This window comes from Oryx dammah, unplaced genomic scaffold, assembly GCF_014754425.2.
Source record: "Oryx dammah isolate SB20612 unplaced genomic scaffold, SCBI_Odam_1.1 HiC_scaffold_11210, whole genome shotgun sequence".
Lineage (NCBI taxonomy): Eukaryota > Metazoa > Chordata > Mammalia > Artiodactyla > Bovidae > Oryx > Oryx dammah.
The window spans coordinates 3344984-3358633 of record NW_024080603.1 but is presented as its reverse complement, the minus strand read 5'-3'; the positions used below and the strand labels follow the sequence as shown (position 1 = coordinate 3358633).

Sequence of the window (13650 nt, the reverse complement as noted above, 5' to 3'; positions counted from 1 at the left end):
ACTGCAGCCTACCAGGCTCCCCTGTCCCTGGGATTCTCCAGGCAAGAGTACTGGAGTGGGGTGCCACTGCCTTCTCCGGCTTCCATCCTGTCCTTTCCTTAAATAAGCTTTGTGGATAATTATGTAGTTCGTGGAATCCCAGACTAGACTCAGAGTTCCCAGAAGGCAGTGATGTGTAGGTGAAAATAACACGCAGGTGGGAGTCAGGCAGCTGGCACACCCTCAGCAACCCTGTAACTTCGGGTACATTTTTGAACCTGGTTTTCCACTTGGGCAGAATGGAGATGAGGAAGTTTATGAGGAGGGATTTTTCTAAGGGGTGAGCGACATATGGCGTGTGTCTGGGACCCAGAATCTGTTCAATAAATGCCAGATCTCTCTGGTTTACTCTGGGAGAAGAGCTTGCATCTTGCTTACCCTGTTGCTCTTGGTACATGCAGTGAGCGCTCTGGAAAATATTGTACATTGGCTCAGGGAATGAAGTGCCAGCAGAAGAAAATTTTCACCCTTGTCAGTTTTTAGGGATTTAAAGCAGAGAACTCCACCCCCTTTCCCGGGTTCTGGCAGTTATGGTCGAGGAAGAGGGTCCAGGCGCGGTCCCACGCGGATGCTGGAGCCCACAGCGGCGAGGTTGGGGTCTGAGAGGGCGCAGTCGGGGCGCTGGAAGCCAAAACGGCCGGCAGAGGGCGCCCCGGGCCCGCTGAAAGCGTGGCGCTGGGCTTGCGGCGCTCGCCGGGCGCCGGGCACAGGCTGCAGTCCGGCGTTGACCACAGCCGTGGACGAGCGCGCTACCCAAGCTGGGCGCCAGGTGAGCGCCCTCGGGGCACAGCGGAGCGCACCCGCCGAGGCGCGCTGCTGCGCGGAGCCCTCCCGGCGAGCGGTGAGTACAGGTGCTCGCGGGGCACGTTTCATCCCAGTTGAGGGGCCCTTGGAGGCAGCGCCTGTTGGGGCTGTTCTGGAGGTTGATGTGCCTGGAAAAGTGAGCCTGGTCTCAGCTTGCGTTTGGTCTTGAGAAGGGCGTGGGGTTGACCCCCGCAGGCGCTGGATGGCGCGCGGAGCTTTGCTTCCTGGAGACTCGGGCTTGCATGAGGTTTTCACCTTGGGGTCTTTTCTCGCGGGCCCCTGTCCGGGTGCCGTCCTGGGTTCCGGGGACCCAGGGTTTGGCGGGGTAACCCGGGACGGGCAAGCACTCAGCTGGGCTCCCCCACCCCTTTCGCCCGCGGCACCAGCCAGGCGACCCACGTGCGGCTGTCGCCTGCAACTCTTGCCTGTCAAGCGAGGCCCGCCTCCGGGGCAGGGGAGGGGACGCGGGGGCGGGGTGGGCTGTGCCCCGAGGGAATCCGGCCGGCCCGGGCGCCCTCCGGTACAAGCTCGGCTCTCTCTGCCTCGTGTGCCCACGGGCTCCTGGGAGGAAGCGGGCAGTTCCGCGGGAAGGCGCAGGGCTCATCCCCGAGGGGCCAGAGGCCGCTCGAGGGGTGCCCGGGCGCTCGGCTCCGGGAGAAAGGTAGCTGCCCAGGTGAGTAGTACTGGGGGTGCCCTCTCTCCGAGAGCCTGGAAGCCCTTTTCCGGGGTCTCGTCCGCTTTGAACCGCCTCCAGCCATTCGAGGCAGTGCAGGGCAACGCCAGCTCTCTGTGGACCTGGCCCGGGATCCTTTGCCCAAACCTGCTCCTGCGATTTTTGCGCATCGGTCGCGGAACCCAAGCTGCGCGCGCAGGGCAGGACTCAGGCGCGCCTCCTGGGTGCCCTGACGCTGCGTCGCCTCCGAAGACCGCTCTCCGAGCTCCCGGAGCTCCCGGGGGGCTTGGAGAGAGACAACCCCAAGGCAAGGTAGGTGGCTCAGAGGGAGCTGGATTGGGCTTGACAGTGAAGATGCGATCTGCTCCTTTCGGCAAACGACCTTTGCTTTCTCTTTACTTTCTAGGGCTTTAGGGGAGCTGCTGCGGAGCCCGGGGCTTGGAGGAGCGGGGCATGTATTTTAAGCTGCGCCTCAGAGGGGAGACTTTGCTGGCACCACCAGAGAGGCCACAGACCCGGAATGTGACGACAATTGACTAGCTCGGTAGAGGCCTGAGAGTCTCTGGCTTGACAGCTTAGAATATGCTAAAAAAACAGGGCTTTCCAGGAGGCATTGAAGGGTCAACTTGTCCCCGCGACAGTGACCTGGAGCAAGGAAGTCAGAAGACAGTTGTAGAGAGCAAGAGAGACCTTCCAAGGGGCTGACTCGGACTGCCAAGGGCAGGCTGCTGCCCCTCGGTTGTTGCAGCCGTCTGGTGGAATGCTGGTGAGGTCCTCCACCCAGGAGAGCAAGTGGGGCTGGGCAAGGGACTGCGTGGCCCGTGAGGACTCCTGCAGGTCTGACCGATCCCCAACCCCTGCTTAGGAACTTGGGGGTGTCCGAGTGCCCCTCTGTGCTCGTCTTCAGGAAGATGAGGACTCTCAACACGTCTACCATGGAAGGCACCGGGCTGGTGGCGGAGAGAGACTTCTCCTTCCGCATTCTCACAGCCTGTTTCCTGTCACTGCTCATCCTGTCCACCCTCCTAGGGAACACGCTGGTCTGTGCCGCCGTGATCAGGTTCCGCCACCTGCGATCCAAGGTGACTAACTTCTTCGTCATCTCCTTGGCTGTATCGGATCTCTTGGTGGCCGTCTTGGTCATGCCCTGGAAAGCAGTGGCCGAGATCGCCGGCTTCTGGCCCTTCGGGTCCTTCTGTAACATCTGGGTGGCCTTTGACATCATGTGCTCCACCGCATCCATCCTCAATCTCTGTGTGATCAGTGTGGACAGGTACTGGGCCATCTCTAGCCCCTTCCGGTATGAGAGGAAGATGACCCCCAAGGCAGCCTTCATTCTGATCAGTGTGGCATGGACTTTGTCTGTTCTTATCTCCTTCATCCCCGTGCAGCTCAGCTGGCACAAGGCAAAACCCACAGGTCCCTCCGAGGGGAATGCCACTTCGCTGGGCAAGACCATCCACAACTGTGACTCCAGCCTGAGCAGGACATATGCCATTTCATCCTCTCTAATAAGCTTTTACATCCCTGTGGCCATCATGATTGTCACCTACACCAGGATCTACAGGATCGCCCAGAAACAAATACGGCGCATCGCAGCCTTGGAGAGGGCAGCAGTCCATGCCAAGAACTGCCAGACCACTACAGGTAACGGAAACCCCATGGAGTGTTCTCAACCAGAAAGCTCCTTTAAGATGTCCTTCAAAAGAGAGACTAAAGTTCTGAAGACTCTGTCGGTGATCATGGGGGTGTTTGTGTGCTGCTGGCTCCCTTTCTTCATCTTGAACTGCATGGTGCCCTTCTGTGGGTCTGGAGAGACGAAACCCTTCTGCATCGATTCCATCACCTTTGATGTGTTTGTGTGGTTTGGGTGGGCTAATTCCTCCTTGAACCCCATCATTTATGCCTTTAATGCTGATTTTCGGAAGGCATTTTCCACTCTCTTGGGATGCTACAGGCTTTGCCCGACGACGAATAATGCCATAGAGACGGTTAGCATCAATAACAATGGAGCTGTGGTGTTTTCCAGCCATCATGAGCCTCGGGGTTCCATCTCCAAGGACTGCAATGTGGTGTACCTGATCCCACATGCTGTGGGCTCCTCTGAGGGCCTGAAGAAGGAAGAGGCAGGTGGAATAGCCAAGCCCTTGGAGAAGCTGTCCCCAGCCCTGTCTGTCATTTTGGACTATGACACTGATGTCTCTCTTGAGAAGATCCAGCCCATCACACAGAATGGGCAGCACCCGACCTGAGCTCTGAGACTAATCCTAGCAGTCGTGCTCGTCCCAAAAGCTACAGGAGTTTCCTCTGAGGCTTGCAGTGAGGAAACTAAGGTGTGCTGAGACTATTGAGATGTCAGGCGAGCTCTCCTCTGCTGCGTCCCCTCAACACGCAACTATCTACATTTTAATCTACGTTCCAGTGTGTTTTCTGTGTTGTTCATAGTGAATCAAGAGGGACACAGGTGAAGCGAATGTTCATAAGGGACCTGTCTTTGGCTCCAAAGTTATTTTTAGAAACTGATTCTTATCTTAGGACTTAAAAATAGGGCAAAGGATCAACAATGAACAGCTTCGCTTTAAAATTAAAGCTTTCCAGGAAGGAAATGAGAAGGGTTGAGTTTGCTGTGTACAAACAGGTGCTAACACTGGTCCAAGCAAAGTTTTCAGATTGTAAAGGTAGGTGCATGCCTTTATAAATTATTCCTAAAAAAAAAAATTGAGCCTTACAGTAGGAATGGGATTTTTTTTCCCAGAATTGATGCTTAGTTGATATTGGTTTTATTTATTGTACTATATGGATATTTTTAATTTATTATATTAAATCTATATTTATCATATTTAATAGAATGAGTTATCTGAGATCTTAAAATAGCATTTTTGTTCATTTGACTAGCACTTTATAAGCCAATGAAACAAACACACAGACTCTCTGAGAGCCTAAATGCTCATTTGTAACTTTCAGAAACACAGCAAAGACAAACAGAAAATGAAGCTGTGATTATTCCTTAAAATTTATTGGCACAGCTAAATAGGAGATGAGAATTGACAAATGCTGTGATAGCTTTATTCTCCTAAAAGGATTTTGAAAGATTTAAAAAAGCATAGCCACTCTTGTGTTCAAAATTTTTTACGTGACAAAGACTTTCCCAGCAGAATGATTTGCGGTTCTGTAAATATCTGAAATAAAAATCAGCTGAAGAAGAATCCGACTTGAAATTTATATTAGGTGGCAATAAAAAGTATATGCCACTTTGTATTTATGTAAAATAATTGGCCCTCTTTGTCTTTTCTCATTTCCTGTGTCAGATAGCTTTTCTGAACCAGATAAATGACTGTCCTGGTTAGAGATGTGCAGTGAAGACAGAGAGTTTCCTTAACTCGTGTGTCACAGCAGTCTCGCCCAGGGGCAAAGGTCAAGTCCTTCATCTCCATCTTACCAGCCAAGCTGCTCAGTGGGGCTACTTTTGGTAATGCTTTAATCTGAACTTAGAATTGATTTCTTTTAAAAAGTCTAAATGTTAATGGTATAAGACTAGCAGATAGTGCCTCATTATCATCCTTGAGTAAGACACTTCTGTTGGCGGAAAAAACAGGAGACCCTTTCTCCTTTCCTGTTAAGCACCCTGAAGCCATCAGCATCTCTTTTGACAAATGCTAGCCCTTTCTCTGTGCTTTGGCATCAAGTTCCTGTGTCATCACCTGGATTGTAAAAAAAGGATTCTGAGTCTCTGTTGCCAGATACTAATTCATGTGGGGCATTTCAAGAGAATTTTTGGAAATGTTTACAAAGTATTCTTGTGGATAAAGTAATCGACTTAACATTCAGATGTAGTGGGTGACAAGAAAGATATCTACTGAAAACTATCCTCTGCATCAGGTCTCTGTTATTTATGCATTGTGAATGTTTCCTTAATTTTATTGCCTGTATGCTTTCTTACATATAATAAAATTATTTTGTGAACTCAAAACCACCCTGAATGTTGCATTTGTGCTACAGTAGTTAAATGAGTTTTAAAAACTAGAATATTTCAGATCTACACGTAAGGAAACTTGGGCACTTTCAAGGATGTGTTACTTTTCTTTTTCTTTTTAGTGGTAATCTCCTCTTATGTGTGGCACGTGTTGCCTTTGAATACTTAAACAGAAAGTTGATTTGGGCTATAAACTTTTCCTTCTGTCTCAAAAACATTCTCCCCTGCCCCCCACCAAAAACAAAACAAAACCACCTCCTTCTTTGCTCAAGGAATTACTCTCCTTTTCATTTCACAGATTTAAAAGACTTTTTAAATCTCTACTTTTACTTTCTAAGAGTCTACAGATTTTAAGCAACATAAAAATTACAGAAAAGACTGTGGCTTGTTCTGTGTGGTTGTAGACCCATGGCTTAATAGCAACCACTGTATGAATAGTGTTTGTTTTAAGAGTAAAATATAATAAGAATTTCTTTCTGGAGAAAATATACAGATTGTGATACTGGGCTTACTTAAAAGTCTTACACAGAACTTCCATTGATCCTGCTAAACCTGCTTAGATTGTGTGCTAACCTGGCTTTTTTTTTTTCTCTTAATCCCAAAGGAAAATGATTGAACAGCAGGTGATGTAAAAATTAAGGGTTAAGTTTATAATTTGAACATCACACAACAGATGGTGTCTTTTAAAATTCCATCTTTGCCTTTCCTAGGCTTTGGCAGATAATGAACACATCTAGAATGAACTTGCTTAAAGCATGATGCCTTTTTGTTCTGCTTCTTAACTTTCTGCACATCTTGATTCTTTGCAGTATAATTTTGCTGTTTTGTAATTGGCAGTCCAGCAACATGAGCTGTGATGCCCAGGGTTGTTGTTGTCCAACCAATGAAACACAGCACAAAACCTTTCACTGTGTAATTCATTGGCAGAATGAAAAATAAAGACTATTAAATAATCGTAAAATTTAGGACACTGTGGATGAGGCTGTACTTTGGGTTTCTGGCGTGTGGAATGAATTGAGGGTATCTTATGAAATGTTCATTTGACTGACAAAATATTTCAGATAATTTAATTTACAACCATAAAAGCAAATTTAAAATATGACATTTTATTTCATTTATCCTAATGAGCCTTCATAATACTAGGTACATGTAACACACTTTAGCAAGACAGAGACAGTTTAAAGAAGTGTTCTTTTTCCTTTCCATCTAAGAAGATGCCTTTCCTGTTCAGATAAATACAGAGCTTTTACTGGCGATAGAATAACAAGAAGTCTTAAGAAAGGGACACTGAGCCCTGGGCTCCAGTTGGTAGATTTGGAGTTTAGGCAGGAAAGTTGTTGATTCTCTTGGGATCTAAGCAAGTCATGGTCTCTGAGTCTCAGTTGTCTTGATCCATTAAATGGGAAGAACAAAACGTCTGCTTTAACTTCTTCAGTGGAGGAGGTCATCCAAATAGCAAACCCGATACACAGTCCAATCTCAAGGACTTCTTGAACTCTGCACTCTCTGGGGGGCTCCATCATGGTCTCCCCCAGGCCTGCACCAGCCGCATTTCAGCTTGATTCTTCTACTGGCCTGGAGCCAGTCCATATGTGGGGGCCCGGAACGCAAAAAGCCCAGGCTTTGGTTTGGATAGACATGGGTTCACATTGCAGCTACCACTTTCAAGCTGTGAGAGTAAGCAAAGGACTGTGCCTCTCTGAGCGTGTGTGAGCATTCGTGAAATGGAATTAAATACACAGATTCTTGTGAGGGTTGAAATGATGCTCATGTTATATAAGGGTCCTGAGGTCTGAAATCTTAGGCTCACCGCATCTTTGTAGGATCTCTGCTTGGAAGGGGTTGATGACAATATTTATTGCATTACTAATAAACAGAGCTGCTATGCATTTGAATTTTTGCATGTTTGCTAAAGCAAATGGAATACCTTTCAGAGTGCATGTGGTTTGGGATTCTCCCAAACACCATTCTCTTTTGCTGTGGTTATCTGGTATTGCTGAAGCAAGTAGCTTTTTATATCAGCACGGTTAAGACAATTGCCTTAATTTTTTTCCACTAGATATCTACTAAATAAATCTGCCCCTGGTGTTTTAGTTTATGAAATCTTCTTAACCCTGCACAGTTTGCTTCCAGAATGATGACTTGATGGCTGGCGAGCTCTGGGCTGTTAAAACTGGGACGTACCGCACTGCGCGATCTGGTTACCGTGGTCATTTGAAGGAACTAACCCCGTGGATCATAAGAGTGTAGCATTACGTAGATTAGATGCACCTCTGTGGATTTCTTTGAGATTTCCTGGATATAAACATGACATAATCAACCTGTCTATTGTTCTGGAGGATTGAGGGGATGGCAAGCATTACTGCACCGAGAAACCCTCTAAGACCTTGTTACCAGGCCAATCTAGTCATGTTGCCTTCTGTCATGTTAAGTAACCACCATGTGATGCACAGAACTAAAAAAAGCAGCATTTGGACTTGAGTCTGTTACATCATTCAAGATTTGGGAGTTGTAATTTAAATAGTATTAGAAGCTCAAAGAGTAATCTCTGGTTTAAAAGGGTTTAACTTTTTAATCACTAGGAGAAAATGGACAGAACCAGTTAAAATTTTTCTCATGCTCATAGAATATATATTCTACCAGCTCTCAAACCAGCTAAATGTTTTCAGTCATTGAAGAGGATCTTCCCTGAGCTATGTCCATAGAAATGAGGCCATCTAGCAGCTATGCCAGCAAAGTGGCAGGGGCTAGTGAGAACTAGAAGGACTGAATTGTAGGGCAGAGTTTTTAATTTTGCTAAGTAATTTTTAAAAGATAAGTAGTTTGGATAAACTACCTTATAACCCTTGAAAGTAAGTTTTCTCATCTCTACAATATGTGGGTTAGAAGAGATGATTTCTAAGATTTTTTTCTGGCTTGACGATATCAGATCTGTTTCCGGTAAAACAGGAATATGATAGATTTTCCAAGTCTGTTCTCTTTGCTGCTAGAAAGCTAACAAAGTGATAATTCCAAAATGCCAATATTAGCTCATGCCCTTCTTAACATTCTTCAGTGACTCCCAGTTACTTTCAGGAAAAACAGACACACCCTGGTGGTCTCTGCCACTATCCCACTAGTACTATCTCTACAGACATTCGGAACTTCTTACAGCTTGTGGAGTGTACAAAGTCCTTTCTTGTCTTTACACTTTGCACACGGTGCCCTCTGCCTGGAACACCCTTCCCTGTTGCCTTTCTTTGCCTGCTCCTACTTATCTTTTAAGATTCAATAGGGCATAATTCAGAGAAGGCAATGGCACCCCACTCCAGTACTCTTGCCTGGAAAGTCCCATGGACGGAGGAGCCTGGTGGGCTGCTGTCTATGGGGTCGCACAGAGTCGGGTACGACTGAAGCGACTTAGCAGCAGCAGGGCATAATTAAGGCTTCCTTGGTGGCCTAGTGGTAAAGAATCTGCCTGCTAATGCAGGAGATGTGGGCTTTATTCTTGGGTTGAGAAGATCCCCTGGAGAAGGAAATGGCAACCCCACTCCAGTGTTCTTGCCTGGAAACTTCCATGGACAGAGAAGCCTGGTGGGCTACAGTCCACGGGGTCGCAAAGGAGACCCGACTTAGTGACTAAACAACAGGACTTAATTGCAGAAGGCCTTCTTTCTTCCTTCTTCTATTCTCCCTCTTATTTCTTTTGAAGAGTTTACCATACTGTAATGAAATAATCTCCTTACTTCTCTCTTCTCCTAGGTTATGTGTCTCTTGAGAGCAAAACCCGCCTTCTTTTGTTTCCCTTTCTCCATATATTCCTATGAAGAAGGAAATGGCAACCCACTCTAGTATTCTTGCCTGGAGAATCCCATGGACAGAGAAGCCTGGTGGGCTATAGTTCATAGGGTCACAAAGAGTTGGACGTGACTGAAGCGACTTAGCACGCATATATTCCTGCATCCAACACAGTGCTTGTCTTACAGGAATTGCTCGTTAACCTTTGTTAAATGAATGAAAGCACGAGCAAGTCGAAACGGGATGTTGGAACCGCAGTTTCAGTGAAGTTTATTTCTGCAGTGCTTGGTGTATGTGTGCAGGTCTGCAAGGCTCGCTCTAGCATGTTTGGGTAGAACCCCCGTGAGATCTCAGAGGCCTACAGTTCCCTGAGGTCTGACTGGTTGTATAGAGGTCATTGCATACACTGTCCACTGTCCCTCCATTTCTTTCTTTCTTTTTTTTTTAATTTGGCTGTGATGGCTCTTAGTTGCAGCATAAGGGATCAAATTCCCTGACCAGGGATCGAACCTGGGTCCCCTGCATTGGGAGCTTGGAGTCTGAACCACTGGACCACCAGGAAAGACCCCTCATTCTTATGTGTGCTAATGTATATAATCAGTGACGTTTATAATCAATAAAGTTTGTGAGCACTTTCCGTGATTCAAGCCATGTGTTTGCTGCTGCTGCTGCTGCTAAGTCGCTTCAGTCATGTCCAACTCTGTGTGACCCCATAGACGGCAGCCCACCAGGCTCCCCTGTCCCTGGGATTCTCCAGGCAAGAACACTGGAGTGGGTTGCCATTTCCTTCTCCAATGCATGAAAGTGAAAAGTGAAAGTGAAGTCGCTCATTCCTGTCCGACTCTTAGCCACCCCATGGACTGCAGCCTACTAGGCTCCTCTGTCCATGGGATTTTCCAGGCAAGAGTACTGGAGTGGGGTGCCATTGCCTTCTCCGGTGTTTGATGCTGGAAATAATCAGATAGCATCTCAGTGTTTGAGGAGCTTGAAGAGATACGTATGTAAATAAACCATCACCAAAGAATGTTTTAAAAATAAGATTTAAGAAGAAGGAAAATGATGATGCCAACAGCAGGTGATGCCAGGTGAATGCCAGTGGGACCATTCTACTGAGCCCCCCTGGCATCGTACCATGTGCATCCTTTTATTATCTGATTCCACCTTCACACTTATCCTACGAGGTGGATGCCATCGTCAACACCCCCATTTTACAGATGAAAGTAATGAAGATTCAGAAAGGACCTGTGCGGTGTCCCGGGTCATGCAGCTAGTAAACGATATGGCAGGTTTAAATCTAGAGCTGTCAGACTTTAAAGCTTATTCTTTTGATCAGGAACCCATTCTGTTTACCAGGAACCAGGCCTAACCAAACGAGTTACTTGTTAAGTGGGATTCCACATCACCTCACATACTGGTGGGTTAAAAAATATTTTTTATTATCATTCACATTTTCAATCATGTACAAAAAATAGAGAGGACTGTATATAAACGCCAAGTACCCATCTTCTTACCCAGATTAGAACATGAGCAAGACTAAGGTTGGTGGTCTGAAGCCAGTAGCAAGGGGTCTCTGTCTTTAGATAAAGCACAAGGTTGAAGTCAAGAGGACCTTTCAATTTTAACACCATAACCCTGTGAAGTTCAAAGATAACAGAATGAGGAGATGGCCTATTCAAAGGTCAAAGTGCTCTGCATTTGGCCATCAGTTGGGTCAGGGCGCCCTTATGTAGTTTGGTTCAGCAAATATTCATCTATGCCTGGCTGGTCCTCGGTGCGGCTTTGGGAGGGGAGTGGCGGTGAAGGGATGAGGCAACAGGGCGGGGTAGGAAAAATGCTGGGCCGAGGGAGGCAGTGCTGCTGGGAGGGCGCTGGGATGGGGCAGAGTTGGAAAGGGCGTGGCATTGGAGTTGGGCTAGAGGGATGTCCAGGGCTTGAGCAGCAACAGGCGGGGAGTGAGAATGGCTGAGGCTGGAACTCCAGTGCCTGCAAAACGCAGGTCTGAGGAGTGGGCACTGTGTGGTCCTCTGGATGCAGGACTTGAAATAGAGATGAACTGAAATTCACTAGAAAACTTGATCCAAATGAGGTCCCTTAGGCTGTCCAAGTAATTGCTTTGGGACGCTCTCCATGTTCTGAGGGGACTTTCAGCACATCTGAGTGACTAGCCAGATCGTCAGGTGAAAGTGGCTTGTCCCTCCCCACCTCATACCCTCCCTGCAGCCTTGCTCACTTCTTGTGTGTTAGTCATGCAGTTGTGTCCTACTTTGAGACCCCATAGACTGTAGCTCACCAGGCTCCTCTGTGCGTGGGATTCTCCAGGCAAGAGTACTGGAGTGGGTTGTCATTCCCTTCTCCAGGGGATCTTCCCGACCCAGGGATCGAACCCCGGTCTCCCACAGGGCCGGCAGATTCTTTACCATCTGAGCCATCTGCTCTCAAATAGACTCTGCTGACACCCCTTTTCTCTCTTCCCACTTGGGAGTCCCTTCCTCCTGTCTTCATCTGTTTGAGCCTCATCTCGGGTGTCAGCCTCCTTGGAGCCTTTCTGTGGCCCTTCCTCCCCTAGGCTGGCAGCCCGCTGCAGGGCATGCCTCCTGTAGGTGCTGTCTGTGTCCCCTGTCTCTCAGGGGAGCTCCTGGAGAATGGATCCTTTTCTACACTCTCTTTCCAGTGCCCAGCATAGCCTGGCACACAGACGTACCCAAGTGGATATATTTTAAAATGAATGGTTCAGTTCAGTTCAGTTGCTCAGTCGTGTATGACTCTTTGTGACCCTATGGACTGCAGCACTCCAGGCTTCCCTGTCCATCACCAGCTCCCGGAGCTCACTCAAACTCATGTCCATTGAGTTGGTGATGCCATCCAACCATCTCACCCCTCTGTCGTCCCCTTCTCCTCCCACCTTCAATCTTTCCCAGCTTCAGAGTCTTTTCCAATGAATCAGTTCTTTGCATCAGTTGGCGAAGGAGTGGAGTTTCAGCTTCAGCATCAGTCCTTCCAATGAATATTTAGGACTGATTTCTTTAGGGTGGACTGGTTGGATCTCTTTGCTGTCCAAGGGTGAATTAATCATTTTATGAAAATGAATGGCTGCTTACACACATACCTTAATTTTCACCATGGGGTTGACTCTGCTGAGGTTGCAAAGGCTGATCTCTGCTAAGTTCAGTTTCTCCAGTACTGATACAATCGCAGGAAAGTAATTGGAAGGGGATTTAAATGGCAAACTAGGGCTGTCTCTCCTATTGCTGGTGAGTGATCAACCCTTTCACACGGGAGAAAGAGGAAATGTCAACCAAATGTCACCAGTCTATTCTGGATTATCTAGCCGCATGCATGCTATTTTGAGGCTGAGTTTTTAGGTCAGATGTATTTAGCATTATAAACATGTTGACTGTAATTAAGATAATGTCCAACCCCATTTGTAAGATGCTGGTTTAACACACTCTGCTGTTGGCTGCTAAACTGGGGGGAAGGAGGGTGCTCCATTCTAATTCTGCCCAAAGAGCTGCTGGTTTTTCCTTGTTTGATGGTGGGGTTGCCATAAAACAGCATGTTCCTGACTGTTTTAAGCGAGGATTAAAGGCGATCCACTCTGAGAGGGAATTCAGGGCAAGAAGGCAACAGTCTGTTTAAATAGCCTCGTTGTAATACTTCAAGGCAAAAGTAAATTGTCATGCCATTTTCAGACAGCATCCATTGCACCTGTATTGAAATTAAAGTTTATTTGCTTCTCATGGGATCACGCAACTTAGAATGTCATGCTTGGATGTGGCCATGTCAAAGAATAGCAGCAGAACCTCTAGGTTAGGGAAGGGAAATAGCCACTCTCCTTCTCTGCTCACAGGAATGTAACTGACATGAGATTGAAGGGAAATTTGATAGTAACAGCCAGCTTTAAATGGTACATACAGTTTGACCCAGCAATTCCACTTCTAGGAATCTGGCTTACATACATCCTCACCTCTGTTTTCAGAGATGCCTGTGTAAAGGCTGCAGCCTTGCTTTAAAAGCCAGCTAAGTGAAACAAGTAACTCAAGTGTAGGAGGTCCATGGGAGGTGGTAGTGAAAAACAAAGGTGGAACCATGTGCGCTATTATGAAAAGATATTCATGAAGTGAAAAGGCAAGTTAAAAACATAATATGGACCATATGATCCCTTTTGTTTAAAACAGTTTAAGGAGTATACATTTACATAAAAAAAAAGATGTAGAAAAATGCCTACCTACCTGGAAACAGCAGTGTCTCTGGGGAGTGCAAGGGGGAGGAGGCTTTCACTCTTTCCTTTTTTACGTTTCTTGGTTTTTACAAGAAGCTTGTGCTTATGTATATCACATATATGAGTAAAATAGTTTTTAAAAAAGCATGCTGAACCAGGGGTGGG

General features: G+C 46.9%; 1 protein-coding gene across 1 annotated transcript; it reads left to right on the top strand.

The window, feature by feature from the left end:
* Positions 1–1286: 1286 nt before the first annotated feature.
* Positions 1287–5489, top strand: LOC120860970 (D(1A) dopamine receptor). The gene is made up of 2 exons (XM_040236673.1): positions 1287–1828; positions 1923–5489. Exon 2 carries the CDS (start codon positions 2428–2430, stop codon positions 3766–3768), a length of 1341 nt encoding a protein of 446 aa, XP_040092607.1. The 5' UTR covers positions 1287–1828; positions 1923–2427; the 3' UTR covers positions 3769–5489.
* Positions 5490–13650: the final 8161 nt, after the last annotated feature.